The sequence below is a fragment of the Camellia sinensis genome, chromosome 1, assembly GCF_055761805.1.
Source record: "Camellia sinensis isolate YWXY chromosome 1, ASM5576180v1, whole genome shotgun sequence".
Taxonomy (NCBI): Eukaryota; Viridiplantae; Streptophyta; class Magnoliopsida; order Ericales; family Theaceae; genus Camellia; species Camellia sinensis.
Window position 1 is genome coordinate 184,213,147 of NC_138961.1, and position 22,812 is coordinate 184,235,958.

A 22,812-nucleotide genomic window follows, 5' to 3' on the forward strand; every position below is an offset into this window, starting at 1 on the left:
AATCAAAGTTGTGTTGCCTCTCTATAGGTGATGTTATGAGCTTTTTATAAGTTCCGTGTGGCACAATCCTAGTAGGACTCTTACTCCTCTATGTAGAGTCCTCCTAAGAATCACATTCTTGAAAGATAATGCTTATTCTTCAACACCCACCTCACTGCTTAAACTAAGTGAGATGGTTTTACCATGGCTGGATGTCAATACGATCGAGATAACATGGCCACGCTAAAGCCGCAGACTAGACCGAGCTCCAGATAACTCGGTTCTTCCTTTCACTGCGCATGTATCTCGGTTGACATATTCTAACTGGGTTGTCTGAAACCGTGCTATCCACAATGAGCTTGGACCGAGCTATCTAACCGCAAGGTCCTGAGCAGAAGCCAACATACTTCGGCCCAATATAGTATGACCGAGCTAACTGTCACTGCGCCGACCGTGGTGACCGAGCTAACCACCAAGCTCCTTCGGACCGGACTATCTGCAAGGCTCTTCTGGACAGGACTAATTACAAGGCTCTCTGGAACCGGGCTAACTATCAGGCCCTTTTACTTAGTTCTTCTCATTGTAGCCCATGGAATGGCCCATCACTTAGATCGGCCCAATTTCCACATAAATTACCCTCTCAATTGCCCCTTAATTCTATCTGCGCAGCATGATAAGGATTACCTGTTACCAGCCGAGATAAAAGCTTTAGCTTGTCAACCGGGCTAAAAAACCATAGCCTTCCAACCGAGCTAAACTCACACCGAGTTACTTTAATATGTTCGGTCAAAAAACGTCTCTTCAATCTTTGTAACTGAATTGCTTCTTATTCCAAGGACACGTGGCACACCCTTACTGGCCCAGTATGGCTGTCACGCCGCCCTCGTACCTCGTGATATTTGAACAGTCCCGTCCAAAACTTGAGCTTTTTACCAAAAACCCTATTTTTTGAATCATTTACTCGTACCATTCATCTCCCTCTCTCTCTGAGCCTTAATTTTTCCAAGTTTTTCTCTCTCTTTCTTACTGCAACTGCAGAGCTCGTGTTCTTGCTGAGATTGTTTCCTTCGATTTCTTCATTCTGAAATGGTACGTAACTCAAAACTGTTTTGTTTCTCTTGTTCACATATTATTTTTGTAAACACACAGCATGCTTATTTGTATGTGTTCCAAAGCATATACCATTTTTTTGGAAAATACCCTCATAATAGAACTATCGTATTCGCAAACAACCTTAAAAAAATGATGCTTTTGATCCAAAATCACACTTCAACCGAACTAGGTAGTTGTTTATCTTAGGCGAGACCCCAGCCATACTAAATCACCGAACTGAAAGTTCATGATATCCTTGTAGTTTTGATAGGACTTCAGTACCTTCTGTTTTATTTAGCCGAGCTAAGGAACTGCACTAGATTTGCGCAACATCGTGCTAGAAAGCTTCACCCACTGACCAAGTTACGATTTGGGACTTAAACCAGCTTCTTTAGTAAAAATCGAGCTAAAATTGCTCCCCCAATAGCCTTAACCACCGACTAAGCTAAAACTAGGGGCTAAACCAGCTCCCTTAGTTCAAACCGAACTAAGGGTGCTAAACCAGCTCCCTTAGTCCCCAAAAGCTCAACCGGGCTAAAAAGCCCCTTGATCAAACCGAGCTAAAAACTGATAGTGTCTTGCGTAGCCGAGCTAGGACTTCATTTATCTTGCCCTTGTTTCTTGTAGCACGGTCCAATGATCAGTGCTTAACACCTTTCTTTTTTACTTTGTAGACTTAGGTTGGCCAGGTACTCCTCTGATTGCCCAACCGAGCTACTAGGCGCCTTTTCTTGACCGAGCTAATTTATTGATAATTTAATAATCAATGGGTAAATATAGGTTTTTAGTAAACTCACCAGGAGCTATAGCCGAATTCCGTAAGGACTACCAAATTCCGGATGATGTCCACCTTTCACTAGCCGAACTAGACACTGTTTCCTGGGGAAAACAAGGCTTTGCCCCTTTTAACGTTATTTCCATCGTAGAGTGCGGTCTGCGATTCCCTGTACAACCCCTACTTTGTGAATTTCTCAGACAAACCAAGCTCTACCCTACCCAACTTTTCACCAATTCTTATCGCATAATAAACGGCATTGCCGAGCTAAACCGCCGAGCTGGCCTTAATCTCGGTCTAGCCGAGCTCTTCCATCAATACTCCATAGGATCGGCCGAAGATGGCTGGGTTTATTATTTAAGAATAAGGTGCTGGCATGAAAAAATAATACAGAATACCCCGGATAAAGACGTGAATGACGATGATTTCTTCTGGGTATTTGGGAATTTTGAAGACTAACAAGCCCAAATCCCTGGCCACAGAATAAATTGGAACAAGGGTGTAGCATGTAGGGTTACCTCGGCTTTATTGCATACTTTTCTTTACTTCGGTTTTCACTTCCCGAACCAAACTAACTGTTGTCTTCCTTCATGCAGATTTAAACTTTCTCAAGTCCCAATACAGCTACCCCAACTTGAATGTTCTTCGCGCCGCGCTGCGATATCCAAACCGAAGTTGGACCGAGCTACTGGATTTTGAGCCGACCTACCGATATAGCAATAAATGAAAGACCAAGGTAACTAACTTTTTGTTGGAAGCCTCTCCTAAACCGGACCCAACCTTGCCCCAAATCAAATTGATCCCTCTAACCGCTGAGTAAGAGATGGCCAACAAACGAGCTGTAAGGGCACTCCTGACCAAAACAAACCAGCCCGAGGTACCACCAACCGGTCAGACTCAGGAGACCGTGGTGGCCCTTCCATCCCATTAACGCTCATCATCTCGTCCAAGCAAGCGTGCTCGGACTTCCATAACCGAGCCACGCCTTGTCGACGAGGATGAAACCGTGGGGCCTCGAACCATTTCACCAAGCCCCCCACCTGAGCACTCAGACCGAGCTAGCCCCTCAATGTGGGTACCAAAGATCACATTTCAGAACCGCGCTATCACGGATCCTGACTCAGTGGTCGCAGAAAAAGACCATTTGATAGCCTTCAACCTTGCTAAAAGCGTTTGCCTTCCAGTCGACATGAGGCACTATGACCACCTAACCGAGCTGAAGGTCCTTCGCTCATCCACAAAATCAATGGTGCTGGTAAGTTGCTCCTTTGCTTTATTTTTCAAAAATTCTTACGACTTTTGGCTCGGTTTTACTAAAAATTGTCTTACCATCCATTTTTCAAAAATTCGAGTATTGGAACTTCGAAAAACCACCAGGCAGGCCATGGTCGAGGTTAATGAAAAAACCACCGAGCTAGAATAGGCCAGGAAACAGATAGCCGAGCTATAAACCGAGAATGGTCGTCTGACCGGTCTTGTTAGCTCGGCTGAAGCAGACAAGCAAAAGGCTGCGGCCGTGATAAAAGATAAATATTTGCGCGAGCTGGCTAAGCTTGAAGGAAAAAAGAATGCCGAAATAACAAAGCTCGAGAAGAAGTTGGAGGATGCGGAGGACCGTGGCTTCAAAGAAGGCGAAGCCCTATATATCAAGCAATGTGAAGCTGCGAAGGACCTGTTCTTTAAATGCGGATGGAAGGGGGCTGTGGCGCAGCTCGGTCATGGACTTGAGACCGAGGTCTTCAATCCTCCTCCATATTTCATATCGAGCTCACTGGCGGAGTATGCTGCTACCGTTCAGCAACAATTTCTGGAGGAGGAGGATGAAGATGAAGCTCTAGAGGACAACACTCAATCCGGTCGCCAGTCTACCTCCCCAACTCCAGAGGTCTCCATTCCACCTTTGCCAACTATGTCCGATGTTGTGCTTCCAACTAAGCTTAACCAGAGCGTGGTTGCCATAACCGAGCTACCTCTGGGTGAAAATTGGGTGGTTTTAGATGCTGACTTAGATGACCTGTTTACTTGACTTATGCATTTTTCTTCTTTTTTGTCTTTTGGAAAGAGATACTTTTATCCCGGTCTTTGCTTTGCAATCTGACTGGCCAAACCTGCCAATCTCTTTAGCCTTGATCCTTATCTCGGCTAAAGAACAATAAGTTTTGGTTTTTCCAGCCAACCACTCTTCAGCCTAGATCCTTACTTCTGCTGAAGAGTGCTAAGTGTTGGTTTTTCTAGCCAACTTCTTCAGCCTAGATCAGTATCTCGGCTGATGAATAATGAATGTTGATTTTTCCAGCTAACCACTCTTCAGCCTAGATCCTTACTTCGGCTGAAGAGTACTAAGTATTGGTTTTTCCAGCCAATCACTCTTCAGCCTAGATCCTTACTTCGGCTGAAGAGTACTAAGTGTTGGTTTTTCCAGCCAATCACTCTTCAGCCTAGATCCGTACTTTGGCTGAAGAGTACTGAGTGTTGGTTTTTCTGGCCAAGCTCTAAGTTGGTTTTTCCTGCCAACCTAGAGTAAAGTGTTTGGTTATTTCGACCAAACGTCCTGCAGCCTGGATCCTTATCTTGGGTTTAGGAGGGGTGTTGGTTTTTTCAGCCAACCTCTAAGTTGGTTTTTCCTGCTAACCTAAAGTAAAGTGTTTGGTTATTCCAACCAAACGTCTTGCAGCCTGGATCTTTATCCTGGGCTTAGGAGGGGTGTTGGTTTTTCCAGCCAACTTCTTCAGTACTGATCCTAATCTTAGCTGAAGAGAGTGCAAAGTTGGTTATTTCGGCCAACTATGCTTACAGTGCTCGTAACTCACTAAAACAATCTTTTACAGAAGGAAACAACTATATTGAAAAGAAACTACTTGTTTTATTGAGAAAGAAAAAATTACAGATACTTGAAATAAAAGCTAAAAATAAAATAGCTTGAGATTGGCAGTGTTCCATGGCCTGGGAATGGCTTTGCCGTCCTTGTCTTCTAAGTGGTATGCCTCTTTTCCTGCTAATCCAACCACCATGTAAGGTCCTTCCCAATTAGGCCCTAACTTGCCATCTCCGGGTACCAAGGTGTTTCCCATCACTTTACGTAGTACCCAATCTCCGATTTTGAATTGTCTTCGATGTACTATTTTGTTATACTTTCTGGACAACTCTTGCTGGTACGAGGCAATGTGAACCAGTGCTCTTTCTCTTCGTTCTTCCGCAAGATCGAGCTCCAGTGCTATGGCTTCTCCATTTAAGTTTGGATCAAAATTTTCACTTCTAATTGTAGGGAGGCCAACTTCTAGTGGGATTACTGCTTCCATGCCATAGGCCAAGGAAAAGGGTGTTTCGCCAGTAGACCGCCGAGGTGTGGTACAGTAAGCCCATAAAACGTAGGGAAGCTCCTCAGCCCACTTGCCCTTTGCTTTCTCTAATCTTTTCTTCAATCCATTAAGGACAACTTTGTTTGATACTTCTGCTTGGCCATTTGCTTAGGGGTATGCTGGTGTAGAGTTGTAGAATTCTATCTTGTACTCTTCACAAAAGCCTCTAAAGATTTTACCGTCGAACTGAGTGTCGTTGTCCGATATTAGAGCTTTTGGTATGCCGAACCGAGTGATGATATTCTGCCAGACGAACTTTTTCACGTCCTTCTCCTTGATTGACGCCAATGCTTCTGCCTCCACCCACTTTGTGAAGTAGTCTATTGCTGCAAGGAAGAACTTTCTGTTGCCTGGTGCTGTTGGAAGTGGTCTTTCTATGTCTAAGCCCCATATTGGAAAAGGCCATGGGCTTGTTAATGGTAGGAGTTCTCTGGCTGGCTGATGTATTTGGTATGCGAACTTCTGACATTTCTCGCATTTCTTGACATACTTTAATGAATCTGCTTGCATGTATGGCCACCAATATCCTTGCGAAATTGCTCTGTAGGCCAATGATCTTCCTCCTTGATGGCTTTTACATACGCCTTCGTGAATTTCGAACAGGAATGCTTCGACCTTGCTGGGATGGACACACTTCAGGTAAGGTCCTGTGAAGGATTTCTTGTATAAGGCCATTGATGGGGAGAGCCAAAAGTGCTATGACTTTGCTCTTATTTTGTTGGCCACTTTCTTTTCTTCCGGTAAGACGCCGTCTTTTAGGAACAGTATAATGGGATCCATTCACGAAGGGCCTAGTTCGGCACAACACACCTCTTCTACTTCGGGTTCTTCAATGCTTGGTCTTGGTAGGTAGTCAATCAGTAATGGATGAGGGATGGTGGTATCTGCCATTGAAGCAAAGCCTGCTAGTTTGTCTGCTCTTCTGTTTTTTTCTCTGCCGATCTGCTCTATCCGTACTACTTCAAATTTCTTGATCTCTTTTCTGACTAACTCTTGGTACTTAGCCATCCTGTCTTCCTTTGCCTCGTGGTCACTTGAAATTTGGTTTACCACCAGCTGTGAGTCACTGTAAACCATTAGCTCGGTGGCCTTCATGTAGGATGCTGATTTTAAGCCTGCCAGAAGTGCTTCATATTCCGCTTTGTTGTTTGATGCTGGGAAGCCAAGGTTGACTGCTTGCTCTACCACTAGGCCATTTGGTGAGATAAGGACTATGCCTAGTCCTGCACCATGCCTGTTAGACGCTCCATCTACGAAGAGCTTCCATATCTCTCCAATGAACAGTTTCCAGCAAGTGGAGGGATCAGATGATGCCTTGGGATCAAGAGTGTTGGTGGTATTTTCCTCAAGGTCCATGCTTGCTTTTTGCCCCTCGCTATCTGATCGTACTAAGTCTTTATTTGTTGGTGAGTCTTGACTTGGTGTAGCATGGTTTGCTTCTTCCTTCCTTACTTTACTCTGGTTTGCCTTGAGGTCTGACTGGGTATCCTGCACCAAGGGTTGCGCTATTCCGACGTCAACTTCTAACCCTAGTTCGATTGTATCAGTCGGGTCGACTGGGTAGATATGATGACTTCCTGGGGTGAATTCTGCGACAAAGTCTGCCAAGGCTTGGGCTTTTATCGCGGTTCTAGGTTGGAACTTGATGTCGAACTGTCCCAACTCGACTGCCCACTTCAAGATTTGTCTAGAAAAGTTCGCCCTCTCAAACAAAGCTTTTAATGGAAAAGCTGTGAGGACGATTATTGTGTGGGCGTGAAAGTAGTGCGACAATTTTCTTGAGGCCATCATCAAGGCTAAGGCCAGTTTTTCCAATGGTAAGTACCTGGTTTCTGCGCCCAGCAATGTCTTGCTGACATAAAAGATGGGTAGATGTTGGATTCCTTCCGTTCGGACCAACACTGCGCTAATTGCGTGCTGTGAGACTACCAGGTACAAAAATAGTTCTTCTCCAGGTATTGGGGTCACTAGCAGCAGTGGAAAAGACATGTATTCTTTCAAACTTTCAAGGGTGCGGTCGCATTCTTCATTCCACTCAAACTTGGCCTTTAATGCTTGAAAAAATGGTCGACATCTGTCTGACGACCGACTTATGAACCGGTTTAGCGCAGCTGCCATGCCGGTGAGATGCTGTACTTCTTTTATAGAGTTGGGTCTCTCTAGTTCCTGAATTGCTTTGATTTGAGAGGGGTCTGCTTCTATACCTCGGTTGGTCACCAGGAAGCCTAGGAACTTGCCAGATCCTACGCCGAACGCACACTTGGATGCATTAAGGCGTAGTTGGTGCTTCTTCAAGATCTGAAACATCTCACCTAGGTCCCTGAGATGATCATTCTTATTCTTGCTCTTGACCACCATGTCGTCGATGTAGGCTTCCATCGTTCTGCCTAACAATGGTTCGAACATCTTGGTGACCATCCGTTGGAATGTTGCCCCTGCGTTCTTAAGGCCAAAGGGCATGACCTTGTAACAATATAGTCCTCTTGGCATCGTAAAAGATGTAACCTCCTGGTCTGGCTCATACATGGCGATCTGATGGTACCCTCTGTACGTATCAAGAAAGCTAAGACAGTTATGTCCTGCTGTCAGATCTACCAGTTGGTCTATCCGTGGTAGACGAAAGTTGTCCTTTGGGCATGGTTTATTGACTGTTTTATAGTCCACACAGACACGCCATTTTCCATTCTTTTTAGGTACCACTATTGTATTGGAGATCCATTTGGGGTAGTGCACCACTCTGATAACTCCTGCTTCTAGCAGGTTTTCTACTTCTTCCGTTACTATCTCGACATGGTGGAGTGCCGATCTGCGAGGGCACTGTATAATTGGTCTGGCAGTTGGGTGGACATTCAATTGGTGACAGATGAAGCTTGGGTCAATGCCAGGCATGTCATACGGCGTCCGGACAGACACTTCGATGTTAGAGGTTAAGAATTCTATGACCTCTATTCTCTTAGTGTTGGACATAGATGAACCAAGCAAAAAGAACTTATCTGGGTTTTTTTCATTTATTCTTACCTGTACCAAATCTTCCACTGCCTTCTGTTCAGCGGCTTTGCCAACATCCGCAAATAATTCATTGCTTTCAAGTTCTTCCACCATCTGAACAAAACCTTTGGCAGCTCGGCTACCATTTACTATGACAAAGCATTGTTTGGACATAATTTGGTCTCCATAGACTTCTTCAATTATTCCGGCTTCGTTGGGGAACCGCATTACTTGATGGTAGGTTGACGCTACCGATCGCATGGCGTGCAGCCATGTCCTCCCCAAGATTATGTTGTAAGTGGAAGGGACTTTTAATACCTAGAATTTCACTTGTTTCGTCATGCTTCCTGCTCTGACTGGGAGGATAATTTTGCCCACTGGCCACTCTGGCATTGAGTTGAATCCGATCAGGGGAGATATGGCGGGTGCCAAGTCTTTGTCTTCCAGTTTTAATTGTTTGAAGGTTTCGTAATACATTATCTCACATGAGCTCCCTTGGTCGATCAAGATTCGCTTGATTTCGTAATCCTTGACGTGGAGAGTGACGATCAGTGCATCATTGTGAGGGCAATATATCCTTGCCAAGTCTCTGTCTGAAAAAGACATGACATTCATGGCCTCTGTTTTTCTCTTTTTGATGGTGGGCTGTGCACTTAATACTTCCCTTATGTGCTCAACCTTCTTTATCATTCCACTGAGCTCACATACTCGCTCAGGCTCGAATACCCCATGTATTACGTTTATCACGCCTTGAGGTGGGGTGTCAATCGGTGTTCCGTCTGGGTGATCGTGGTTTTGGGGGGCTAGCTGCGTCCCTCATTCGATGTACCGGTCCAGGTGACCAGCTGCCACTAACTCCTCCAGATGCTATCTCAACGGTGTGTAATTTTCAGTGCGGTGCCCCTTTTCCTTATGGAAGGTGCACCGAGATCTTTCGTCGTAGTCCTTCTATGCCTCTCCCAATTTAGCTGGCCATTTGACGAATGGTTCATTGCGTATCTCGTTGAGAATTCGGTAGATTGTTTTCTTGAATACTATGGTAATGGCAGTGCGGACTCTCAACCATCTTTTATCTCGGTCCTTTTTGTTGTCTCGTCTGCCTCGTCCATTCTTGCTTGGACGTTCTACTGTGTTGATTTTTGCCGTAGTTTTCTTATCTGGTGTTGCTGTTACACCAGATTTTGCCTTGGCGCGGGCGCCATCCTCCTCCACCCGAATATGTTGGTGCACTCTCTCCATCAAGGCTTCCATCGTGAGGGGTGGAGTCATAGTAATCGAATCCCTCAATCTGTTTCCGACTGGAAGTCCTCTTTTGTATTGTGCGATGGCGAGATTGGTGGGGCAGTCCCCTATCTGGTTGAATGTCTCCCAGTAGTGATTGTTGTAGGATCTCAATGTTTCCTTGTCTCCCATGTCAATGGAGAGTAGCTGATCGATCTCCACTGGCGTCTTGGTGTTCGTTCTGAACCTTGTTACGAACGTTTCCGCTAATTGCTTGGTAGCCTTTCGAACCAGGTTAAACCTAGGTCGCCAAGGCTGGATGGGAATATGATGCACATTAAAGCTTCGTTCCGTCGGAATACTGCCATGACCTGGCAAAAGTGGCTTAGGTACATATAAGGGTCTGTCTTCCCCTCGTACGTGGTAAATTTAGGCTGGATGAAGCCTGAAGGTAATGGTGCGTTCTCAATCGTCGGAACGAACGGCGAGCTATGTAGTCTTGCCAGTGCTTTATATGTTGGTTCGTAGGCAAGGTGCGGTATTGGCATTCCAACCTCGACGCTTCCATGCGTCCGAGGAGCCAACCGCTGAAAGGCTGAAACTCTGTGCGGGTCGCGTGCCCTGGCATCCTCCTTTCGTCGTGCCTTTTCATCAAGCACAGTCCGTAAGTCGGACGACCTAGGCAACTCCGTTTGCCTAGATGATGTCTGGTGCGTATGTGAGGGCCGATAGCTACTTCCCTCAGTGTAAGACCTCAATGATCTCATTCTCTTAGACCTGGAGTAACGAGTTCTGGAAGTCCTTAATTGAGTGTCGCTTGTCCTGAGGCTTTTACTCTCTGCTTGCGATGGTGTGGTATGCCTACCACGATCTTCTGAGTGGCGAAGAGGCGTATTACTCTTGCGCCCCGCTCCTGTCGCCACCCCCTTCCCTTTTATCTAGCACTTCATCAATTCCATGTCCACTGCCATCTTCCTGATTAACTCGTCCTGCTCCTTTACCCGATCCTCCAAAACTTGAGGGTCAATCCTCCGCCTTTGCCTTTCAGGACTTTGTGAGCGAGAGCGACGAGGGCTGTTGTTCCGCCTCCCCCTTGCATCCCTCCGGGGATTCTGTCGCCGGGGCTCTAAGTCCGCCATGGGAGGGATAGAGGGCAAACCTTCACGCCTCCCAACCCCCTCTGGGGTTTGTCCGTCAATGGCGGACTGCGGTAAATCTTTGTTGTGCGCCATTCAACTAGCGAAGGAAACTTGATTAAGAGGTTTTGTTCTTTGTTTGGTATTCCCACAGACGGCGCTAATTGTATGAGAATGAAATAAACCTTCTCGTATAATCCTGTTGATCAAGTCTGCGCTCTTTCGTACAACGTCGCTTTACTCCCTGAAAACACAAACGTGAGCTAGTCGGCGGGTGTGTGCCGGATACCTCTCCGATGCCTAAGTCAGCAAAATAGACAAATAGATAAAAGCTCTGTGTATTCGGGAATCAAAGTTGTGTTACCTCTCCATAGGTGATGTTATGAGCTTTTTATAGGTTCCGTGTGGCACAATCCTAGTAGGACTCTTACTCCTCAATGTAGAGTCCTCCTAGGAATCACATTCCTGAAAGATAATGCTTATCCTTCAACACCCCCCTCACTGTTTAAACCAAGTGAGATGGTTTTACCATGGCTAGATGTCAATACGATCGAAATAACATGGCCACGCTAAAGTTGCAGACTAGACTGAGTTCTAGATAGCTCGATTCTTCCTTTCACTGCGCATGTACCTCGGTTGATATATTCCAACTGGGTTGTCTGAAACCGTGCTATCCACAATGAGCTTGGACCGAGCTATCTAACTGCAAGGTCCTAAGTAGAAGCCAACATACTTTGGCCCAATATAGTATGACCGAGCTAACTGTCACCGCGCCGACCATGGTGACCGAGCTAACCACCAAGTTCCTGCGGATCGGACTATCTGCAAGGCTCTTCTGGACTGAACTAATTACAAGGCTCTCTGGGATCGGGCTAACTATCAGGCCCTTTTACTTAGTTCTTCTCATTGTAGCCCATGGAATGGCCCATCACCTAGATTTGCCCAATTTCCATATAAATTACCCTCTCAGAATGTTAAAAAAAAAAAACTCTAGGTTTCACTATGTAATAATATGTATGATTACAATTATTTTATACAATTGATTCTATGTTTATAATATTGTTGATCGCAATGATTTTTATGGTTGTTTGTAAGCTTTTACATAGTTGTGGAGAGAGTCATTTGGGAAGGTATGTCCTCTGTTTTGTTATGATCGTTGTGGAAAGTTAGAATGAGTTAAATTAGATTACCAAAGTTAGGAAAGTGGAGTTGGTTGGTTTGATTAAAGCAATGGTGACTTTCTGTGTAAAAGCTTACGTTTCATATTTGGTCATAACAATAATACTAGCCAATGTATTAACAAATATATTTATTTGCACATAGGTCCTATCATTTTCATTTGCCATAAAGTACACTTTCACTTGCATATTTGTTCGAGAGAATTGTTAAAAGTCAATTCTAAAAAGTGTATAAGACATTAGATTGAAAGAAAAATTTTATTTGGTGAAACGCTCGAAAAATCGCCGATGACATCATATGGTGGTGGTGGTGGTGAGATAGAGAAATATATGATATTCAACAAATAGGGCGTTGAATGAATGGTATATGTCACATTTCAATAGATAGGCTGTTTGGTGAATTTCAACATATAAGAAAATAGATATGGTGAATTTCATCAGATAGACAAATTAAGGCTTTAGTTTGAAAAGTGGGTTGGCTTTTTTGCTATTCTAGCCTGGGGCTAAAAAACATGGTTTGAGAAGGGTTTTTGGTTTTTTTGACTTTTTTGTGAAAGAAAGAATATAATGATTATAGGTTGAATGTGATGTTTTGTCTTATTAGACTAAAAAACCTATTTTATTTTTTGTGGCTAAAATAGCCAAAAAAAAGTCTCAATCTTGCCTTCCCAAATGAAGGCTGAGTAATTTCAAGAGATAGACATATAGGTTAATTTTAATTGATAATGTCTTTTTGAATAAATTGTATCATTTTGACCCAAAGAAATTGAAGCTTGGGCCTAAAGGTCCAAGGGATTAAAAAAAAATGAACGTATAGCCTGAGTATTAGGGGTGAGCAGCGGATATACCGATCCGCCAAAACCGACCGAACCGAACCGATCCGCCGCATTTTGGACGGATGCGTGAGGACGAGCGGACGGTTGCGGATTGATTTTCTCAAATCCGCCAATTTGGCAGACGGATGGCGGATTTGAGATTTTTTGGCCGCAACCGAACCGCCAAACCGCCAAATCGCGTGCACCCTTAGTAATTTATAAGACTTCGTATTTTCAATTTGTTTAAATATTATGTTTGTGTTTTCAATTAAAAAAGAGTTTAAATATTCTGTTGAAAAAAAGTTTTCAACTTGAATATATTTTTTGAATTGAAAAAAATAAACGTATTATTCATATATATTTTTTAGTTTTTAAATGTAACTCTAAAAATAATAAATAGAAAATATGATATATGCTGGTTGGTTTTTGTTTTCAAAAACATATGTAGATGTAACAATATAGAGACATTCAATCTCTACTACTGCTCTGTTCATGGTTTTGGTGGTTTGAATTGTTATTATATTTTAAGAATCACAGATTGTAATACTTTATGGGGATGAATCATGCTGTGATTGTAATATGTGGATGAGGCATGCAGTGATCGTGATATTCTAAAGTTTCAAACTTTTTTTCTTTGGATAAGGCATACAGTGATTGTAATACTTTTTTAAGTCATTGATTGTAATACTTTCTTTTTCTTTTTTTTGTTTGAGGAAGTGCATAAGTTGAATTATGTTGAAATTTTATAAAATTTTAAACCGCCAAACCGATTCGCATCCATCCGCCAAACCGCCAATCCGCTCAATTCACATCCGCCGGATTGGCGGACGGATGCGGATTGACTTTCTTCAATCCGCCAATCTGGCGGACGGATGGCGGAATAGAGGTTCCGTGGCCGCAACCGACCCGCGCCCACCCCTACTGAGTATCCTATTTGTTAGTGCATTTGATTTAGAAAAAACTTATTAAATAATTTAGGAGTATCACTTGACTTATGATCCCAGTAAATGGGAAATCGTAACTTATACAAAAGTGAGTTATCATATTCCATTCGCAATATTTTTTGTTACACAATTGGTTTGAACCACTATATATATAATGTGTAGGTCTTAATAGGTAGATTTATTATGTAATAGGTCCTATGATAATTTTTTTTTTGATTAGCAAAAGGTCCTATGATAATTAATGACATTTTTCATCACATACTATTAAAAACATTACTAATTGTTAATTTTCAGCAATAGTTTGAAATTTGTTTAGAATTTCAACAAATACTATTAGAATTTGTTTAGAATTTGAAACTTTTCTCCATTGCAACAGGAAAATAGAAGTGTGTAATAGAAAAATGGTAGAAAAATTGAGAGATTGAAAGAAAGAAATAGATATATAGAAAACATTGTACTCCGACAACTATTTTTAGTTTAGATCTACATAGATCTGATGTAGATTTGAGTAGATCTACATAAGATTTGAGTAGATCTACTCATTTTCTTCCCCGGAAACTTATCTCCTTCATTGTTGGTGAGGATGAAGTAAAAAATCGGTGGTCGGTGATTGTCGATGAATTCCAATCAATGGTGGTCGTCGAACGCCAGTAATTATATGTTAGAAAGAGAAAGAGAAAAAGAAAGGTATGATTGCCGGTCGCTGGAAAAGAAGAGAAAGAGACATAAAAGAACAAATGCACAAGAAAGAATAAAGAAGAAAAATATGTGGTGGATTTTTGAGGGTATCCAAAAAATTAATGGATTAAATTGACTTCTCCTGTTTTAAATAGATATCCAGGTAATTTGCCCAAAATAAAAATAAAAAAGGACCATGATCCCATCAATGATCAACCTTGTTAGAAGCACGTACTTGTGAACATGATAAAGGAGGGTTTATTGATGCAAATTGTTTTGAAAAAAGAAAATCAAAACAAATTCATTAAAAATCAAAAACCACGACACAACACACAATACAGATCGATCAGATGAACAAGATATGTATAATAACCTAACAGAGCACTCACAACTGATTGCACTGAGTGGGTATAAATGACAGGGTTTCCTTAGCTAGGTCATGTACAACCATCATGTTCTGCTGTTGTACATTTCCAAATATAGACATACCACTTGATCCGCCCATTGCCAAGCACATCAACCCCATACCTGAATCCGCAATCATGTAGTTTTCGGCTGGCAAATCCATATCCGCCCCGTCAAAATGGAACACCAATTTGGGCACCTCAACCGTGGAGGCATCCGATGGCAACGTAAAGCAAAGATCAAGTCCGGTTGAGCCCGATTTATCGACAGAGAGCTTGGTTTGAGAAATGAACTCTTTTTTGACAAGATCAAAAGCACTTTGTTCCAAATATGTGATGGTTGTACCTGAATCAATGATTAGCCCACCACTCCCATCTTGGTTGAGTGCAAAAGTGGATTTCTTGATGGGCAAGGCAGTGCCACCAACTGTGATTCCTTGGAGAGAAAGATAGTAAAAAGATGGTTGTGATGGGTTTTGAATCAAAGGGGTAGTTGTGATTGAATTTTTACCACCTGTGCTGTTCACACTTGCGAGTGATCCCATTAAAAGAGTGCTGGTTTTGGATGAGTCATCAATGGAGGTTAGGCAATATGAAAATTTGGGCTCACCGAGCTGGGAAACAAGGGAAAGGGGTCCACGGCCGAGCCCAACTAGCCCGGCCCCTTGGCTGAACCCACTTCCTTCATTGTCTTCGCCACAACCAAACCCAATGTTAGGCACCAAGACCTCACCAAAAGTAAAGGTCTCGGTCGCCATGGCACCTTGTGTCGAGGAATAATCGCCATACGTGTACAGATACTCGCAGCCGTCAGTCCCACAATTTGACAACGGTAGAGCCGAGCAAAGGCTGCTCGAGCAAGGCAGCTGTGAAAAAGAAGAAGATTTGGTCGGATCAAAGACAGGCGTGGTCTGATCGAAACACTGCTGACAAGGCTTGCATTGCGTCCATATAAGATCACTGCCCGTGTCCATTATAGCAGAGTAAGACTCAGGTGGGGTGCCAATGGATAACTTCATTAAAAACTCCCCGTTTCCGGGGTAAACCTGGGAGTTTACTTCGGAATCTGTTTTCGCCACCATTTCATTCAGCCTCTGCAACCTAAACTTCCCGCGCTTCATGGCGCGTTGCAGACGCTCGAATTTAGTGTAGTTTCCACCCGAATCAACGTGCTTGAGATTGACTCTGAACCCGATTTGCATCGCCTTGGGATCAATAAGCGTTCGCCTTGACGTTGAACAAATTGGGGAAACAAATGTAGCAACCACTAGCAATATCATTAGAGATGATAAAGAACATGATGATGAAGCCATAGTGTAAAAACTAATGAGGGTAGGGTGTTATATATATAGGAGGTGTTTCAGAGAAATGGGAATGTGAATAACGTTCCGTCCAAAAATGGAGGAGAGGAGAGAAGATTTGGAAAGGCTAAATGAAGAAGAATAGGAGATTATAGAGAGAAGAATGTAGAGATTAAGTGTTAAAAGTAAGGCTGTTTCAACATCGATGGAAGATGAGATATCAACATAGCCGAGTCATTTGGGTGGGTTGTTGTTGGTAAAAGGTAGATTATATCTTACTAATAATCCCTGCCAGTTTGATTAGCTGACCAATAATTGGTAATCAGTCTGCTATTAGATTTGCTGATAAAAAAAAATCTGGTATTAGATTATGAAGGGTGTAGTTAAGAAAAAATTCATATAGAATAATATCATAATCACATTTTTATAATTATGATCCATAATATTAAGTGAATGAATATAGACAATCTGCATATTTGAAAAAATTATTCAGAAAAAATACAGGTTTTTTTTTTTGTTTGGGTTTTCTTTTTAGAATTTTTTAAAAATATTTTAGTTAAAAAAATAAAAATTTACTAAAATATTAAAAAAGTTTACTAAAGACAAAAGAAAATCTGTCTAAAAATAATTTTTGAAAAATCAAACCAAATCGATTCAATAGTTGATATTCGACAAAATCATATGAGTTCAATAGTTGATATATGAACAAATATTATTGGTTCCGCAATTAGAAAAATGCTTGGGAGCACTAGAAAGACCACTAATGATGTGGCAGTGGGCTCCGCCCACTTTTTATGCCTTGTTTCTTTTTTTTTTTCTTTTTTTTTCTATTCCTAATGCATTAGTACTATTAGTGGTGTATTTTTTAGTGGTCTAAATCATTGTTACCGCAATTAATATCTAAATGATGACAATTTGTTTGATGCTATTAGAGCACTTCCACCCAAACTTTCAAATTTTGATAAAAAGACTTAGGTGACAAATTGACATGTGTTAATTTGACATGAAAATTCTCCACTTGATATTTTAAATTTGTTATTTTTTAAATTTGAACTTTTTTTATTTTACGTAGAAGCTCTTTTATTTAAAAAAAAAAAAAGGCATGAAATAGAAACATATTAAAATTGGCATAAAGAGGTGATGTCGAATGACATATCAGCTTTTGACACACCGAGAAAAAGAGTTGATACTTAATCTCAAAATATGATTTTAAAATGTCACATTATATTTAAAATATCGGATGGAGATACTCTTAGTTTCAAATGGTAAGAGAGAGAGAGAGAGAGAGGGGTTAAGATTTGGGAGTGGTGTGCATAATCTATTGGAGAAGCAAGGGCCAGGTGGGGACGTTAAGGACTTAGATGTGGCAGGAGATATAGGAGAGGTTAGGTGTGGTTAAGAATGCAAATGAGATGAGTTGAGTCGAGTTAAATTTTAGTATGTTTGGATTTATTTATTAAATTTTTAATGAGTCTGAATTCAATAAAAATTTAACGAATCGAGTTCGAACTGAGTTGGCTTAAACTTGACTTAAGCCTGTTCACAAGTATTAAGAGCTCAAGAAATTATTAATTAATACTGACGTATGAAACTAAAGTTGCAATTAAAATTTCAATTATACAATTCTATATACAATATATATAAACATACTCAAAAAAAAGTTAATATCTTACAAAAATAATAATATCTACCACTGCTATTATATAAATATATTCTTTATAATTAACTATTATTTACATATAAATAAATTTAACTATTATTTAAATATATAAATAACATATTTATTCTATTTTTTATACTCCATATTTTTATATTATTTAAATAAATGTCAAACAAGTCAACTGATGAGCCGAGCTTTAATATGTTTAGACTTATTTATTAAGATTTTAACGAGTTCGAATTTGAACGCAATAAAATTTTAACAAATCGAATTCGAATGAGCCCTTATCAAACCGAACTTAAGTCTTTTCACGAATGGTTTTATTCATTTACAGCCTCGATGTGTGGAAGCTAGGCTAGACGGCCATATGTGGTGGAGTGGCTAGTGAGATGTATACCTAATGAGAAATGGGGATTTGGTCATAGCCCCCTCACTATCTAATTTCTCTTTCAAAAGGACAAGAATTATATAAATACTTTCAAAATCCCCTGATATTTTAAAACTTGTTTCTTTTACTATATTACCCTCATATCTATCAGCTCTCCTATTAAGACATTTTCACTATGTATTTCAGAGTAAAATTTTACTATGAATGAGAGTAAAATTTTACACTCTGAAACTAAAAGTAAAATTTTACTCTGTATAAGAGTAAAATTTTACTCTGAAAAATAAGTAAACTGTAAGACTCTGAAGCTAAAAGTAAAATTTTACTCTGTATAAAAGTAAAATTTTATTCTGATTCTATCAAATGAAAAAAACAGAGCAATAGAACCAGAGTAAAATTTTACTTTGGTTCTATCAAATGAAATTTGATGTTTACTCTGAAAAATCGATGGAACTTTGAGCTTTGAATTATGCCTATAATCCTTGAATCAATTGATGTTTACTTTGAAAAACATTGAATCATGCCTATAATCCTTGAATCAGGCCTATAATCTGAAAATTTTAGAGAAATCTCAATTTTTCATACCCCGGTTCTTCAGATTTTTCAGATTTTTAAAACTTTGAGCTTTCAAAAATTTATATATTCGAATTCAAATCTCAAAACACACAAACACACACATATATATAGATATATATATATTACAGATCGGAATATGTAGATATATATATATATATTCGAATTCAAATCTCAAAACACATATATATTCGAATTCAAATCTCAAAACACACAAACACACACACACACACACACACACACACACACACACACACATATATATATATATATATGTATCAGCGCGATTTGCAAGTTCTCCACAGCTCCGGCCATGGAGGAAGCTAGGATTAGAAGAGAGAGACGAGATAGAAGATGAACAGTTGAAGGAGAGTTGAAGGAGGAGAGTTGAGAAGATGCAGAGAGAGATCGTCGGAGCTTAGGAATGACACAGCTCCGGCCATGGAGGAAGCTAGGGTTAAAAGTGAGAGATGAGAGAGAAGATAAATTTTGTATTTGGATTGTGTATATGTGAGGGTATAATAGCCTGATAAAATATTTAAATAATAAATTTTGTCCTTTATGCAAGATTTTATAATTATGAGGGGGTTTAGAAAGTATAATTTTTTTCTTAGTTTTTCTAATAATGAAAGGAAGGTAAAGAGAGTTTATAGCCAAATTTCCCATGAGAAATCAGAGAAGTATGAGAATTTGTCTTTTAACGGTAATTTGATTAAAGAATAAAATTATGATTTTTTTTAAAAAAAATCACTAAATGTGTGCAGGAAAAGAAATTGATATGTGAACATAAAAGTCCAAATATTTAACACTATGATTCATAATTAAAATATTATCATTATCACATCATTCTAATTAATCTTAAATTCTAAATAAAATTTTTTATATTAATATGATTTACCATTTCGATATCATAAGTAGATCGACAATTATACCATAGATATGCAATCAATCTAGTGATCTCGTTTGGGAAGTAGCTATTTTAGTAGGCTATTTTAGTTTTTGGCTATTTTAAGTAGGCTAAAATTTTTGTGTTTGGGAAGATGATTGGATTTTTTTGTGGTTGAATGTGATGTTTGTGAGAGAAAAAGTGAAATGATTATGGGTTTGATGTGATATTTTGTCTTATTAACTATTTTAGCCTATTTTATCTTTTTGTGATTTTTAACCTAAATTTAGCTATTTTTTTTCTTCCCAAACACCCCGAAAGTATGGCTAAATACAATCAATCATCTTGTGACAAGTAATGGAATTAGAGAGGTTGGTGGTCTAACACGTTTACCAATAATTAATTTATTAACTAATTCAAACGAAAATTGGTTGGGAGCACTAATTAGTGCTCCCACTAATTAGGTGGCAGTGAGTTCCGTCATTAATGATGTGATATTTTGGTCTTAGAGTTGTATTTTTTTTTTTTTACTTTCTTAATACATTAGTACTATTAATGGTGATATTTTTAAGGAGATGAATCATTGTTGAATTCAAAATGAATATCTATTACTGTTTGTTTCTTTTCCACGCATTGTTGAAACGAAAAAAGTTAGATGGCTTGATTTTGGTTGGGTGTGAAGTGTTTGGTAACATTTCTAATCAATGTTATGGTTTCCATTTTTAGAATTTACTTTTAAGATTTTTTTTTTTTGATTGAATTTTTTTAATATTTTAAATATTTTTTTTAATTTTTAGACACATCTAACATAAATAAACTTAAAAAGTATAATATTTATAAAAAAAAATCTTTAAAAAATTCACTAAATTCCAAAAATACAAATATATATATATATATATATATATTCAGTATATTTTTCATATTTTTGTTTATTTATTAATTTTTTAAAATATTTTTTCACAAATATTTTACTATTTAAATATATCTAAATAAAGTGCATGTAAAAAAGTAAAAAAAAATTGCTTACAATTTTAAAAACATTCACTAAAAACAAAAAACACAAAAAATAAAAACTTAATTTTTAGAAAATTGAAACCAAATACACTGAGTATTTTTATACTGTATTTAATTCATCATTTTATGAGATTATTCACTGTCAATTTATGATTGAATTTAGAGAAATATTATTTATCTTCGATTTTGTTTTATCATTTTGTTTCACCTCTTAAATATATTAATGTAATAAATCTTATTGTATAGGTAAAACTAATCCTATTTAATAAATAGTAGGAGTTTAATTTAAGTTCAAATTGTGGTGTTTGATATACACTAAAAAAGTCATATTTATTTTGATTATTTTATTTTGTTTTTAGTGAACTTTTTCAATAATGATAAAAAAATAATTTGTTCTATTGTAAATGATACACTCTACGTGGTACTCTACTCTTAGCATTTAGCAGAAATAATAAATAAAAATAAAAATACAATCCTCGGTTTTAAGGGTGGAGGAAGGGAAAACATCACTTTCTATGGTGAGACCTGATCTCACCTTTTGGAAGACCATAGGTTGGAGACTGGTAGCAATCATATTGACATTTCAGCTTCACCCAAAGACAAGTGATCTATCTGTCTGTCTATCTATCTATCTATATGTGTGTATACATATATATTATCATATGAGAAAGCAAATGAAAAGTTCCAAATAATGATATAATATTGGAACATTATAACTGTATTCTCTGTAAAAGAAAAAATTTGTGTGAATTCGATATCTATTTTCTAATTGTATTGATTTTATTCTTTAATTTTTTGACATTACATCAATTGAGTCAAATTGATATTATTTCTTAAAAAATTAAACGGAACTTAAGAACAAAATGCTTCATTCAAAACGAAATAAATCATTTTAAATTAGACGTCAACCTATCAATCATTTGGAATAGAGTGAATAGACTATTTTATCCTTTGATTCATCCAATTGCTAAAAGATTTTTTTAATTCAATTAAACTGATACAAAATGAAAAATTCAAAATTAAAATTAATACAATTAAAACTAAAAAAAAAAACTACAAAAAACTAAATTAACACAAAAGAGAACTATAGGAACTACAAATCTACGAGTATAGCTCTCCCTATAATATTTATCAAAGAATTGGGCTGTGAAATAATTCACAATTGGGTGGCTTTACGAAATTGTGTTAGCTCATCAAACTAACCTACAACGGAAAGAATAATATATATGGAGGGGCCCGAAGGCTTGTTTTTCTTACTTCTTTCTGTAGAGTGAAGACACCTCCTACTCAATCCCCATTCTATGATGAAATATGATGGCTATCTTGCACATTATTTAATTTACTTTTCAATTAAGTATTATTATTTCTAGGGCTTCTTAATTACTACTTCATGAAATGCAAGCTTCTTTAATTAAACAAATAGTAAAACACTATCCATATATTGCAAAACTAGCCAAAAAAGTATAAAGTACTGGGCATGCATAAAAATTGTATAATGTGCATATTATAGCAAAATATATTGGAATGCTTCAATCCTTCTTCTCCTTTTCTCTCTCTCTCTCTAGCATTGTTAGCTGCCTCTCAGCATTTCTCACCTAAGTTGTTGACTATCACCTCAACTCACATGGGAAGCCCTACGCCAAGCGATTCTTCCCTGAAAAGGTCTACATGTGATTTGTTAGTAATGGTTATCCTCGTGTGGCTCCCTTCTAAAGTATGGTTTACTTACCTTACGTTTCAAATAGGCTAGGGCATGTGGTCGTCATCTCATTCCCCTTCTCCCAAGTCTTTTTCTCTTGAATGGGACATTTCCATTGAACTTTCACTAAACGGGATGGACTTGTTCCATATACCCTCTCAATATAGATATGTGGATGGCATCATAGACATCCTCCAATTCTGGTGGTAATGTCGAATGGTAGTGTTGGCTTTTTTGACTTTCAAGAATTAATAGTATAAATTTAAATGTGTCAGTAAGGATCAATTAGTCCTTACAGAATTTTAATTGTCAACCAATTATCAGATGATTGTGTTAAAGTTCTTTCAGTCTCAATGAAGAGAAATTGATAAGAAATAACAAATACAGAACAATTCAGAAACTGAATTTCATTAAACAAATGAGAACTTACAATGACTCAGCCTCGCAGAGGTTTACAGCAATGACTACTTGAAACTACTCCTAGGAAATAAAGTGCAGTACAGGAATTGAAGTGTTGGAAATGTAAAACTGGAAAGAAATATGAAGTAAATAAATTGGTTTATGGATCTGAGTCTGTGTCTTTCATTCTGGAGCCTTATCTTCTATTTATACTTTCTAATGGTAACCATTGAAGTGGGCTTCCAACCATCGAAAGGTCCTCCCATGATCCTTGATCATGTTTTCTTACAGTTAGCCTCCACTACGCTATTTTTGTAGTTAGGTTT

The 22,812-nt window shown here is 38.8% G+C and overlaps 1 protein-coding gene across 1 annotated transcript; it reads right to left on the minus strand.

Annotated features, from left to right (window-relative positions):
- Positions 1 to 14,400: 14,400 nt before the first annotated feature.
- On the minus strand, positions 14,401 to 16,205 carry LOC114288424 (Eukaryotic aspartyl protease family protein). The gene has a single exon (XM_028231927.2). It carries the CDS (start codon positions 15,880 to 15,882, stop codon positions 14,551 to 14,553), a length of 1,332 nt encoding a protein of 443 aa, XP_028087728.2. The 5' UTR covers positions 15,883 to 16,205; the 3' UTR covers positions 14,401 to 14,550.
- Between the last annotated feature and the right edge of the window lie 6,607 nt (positions 16,206 to 22,812).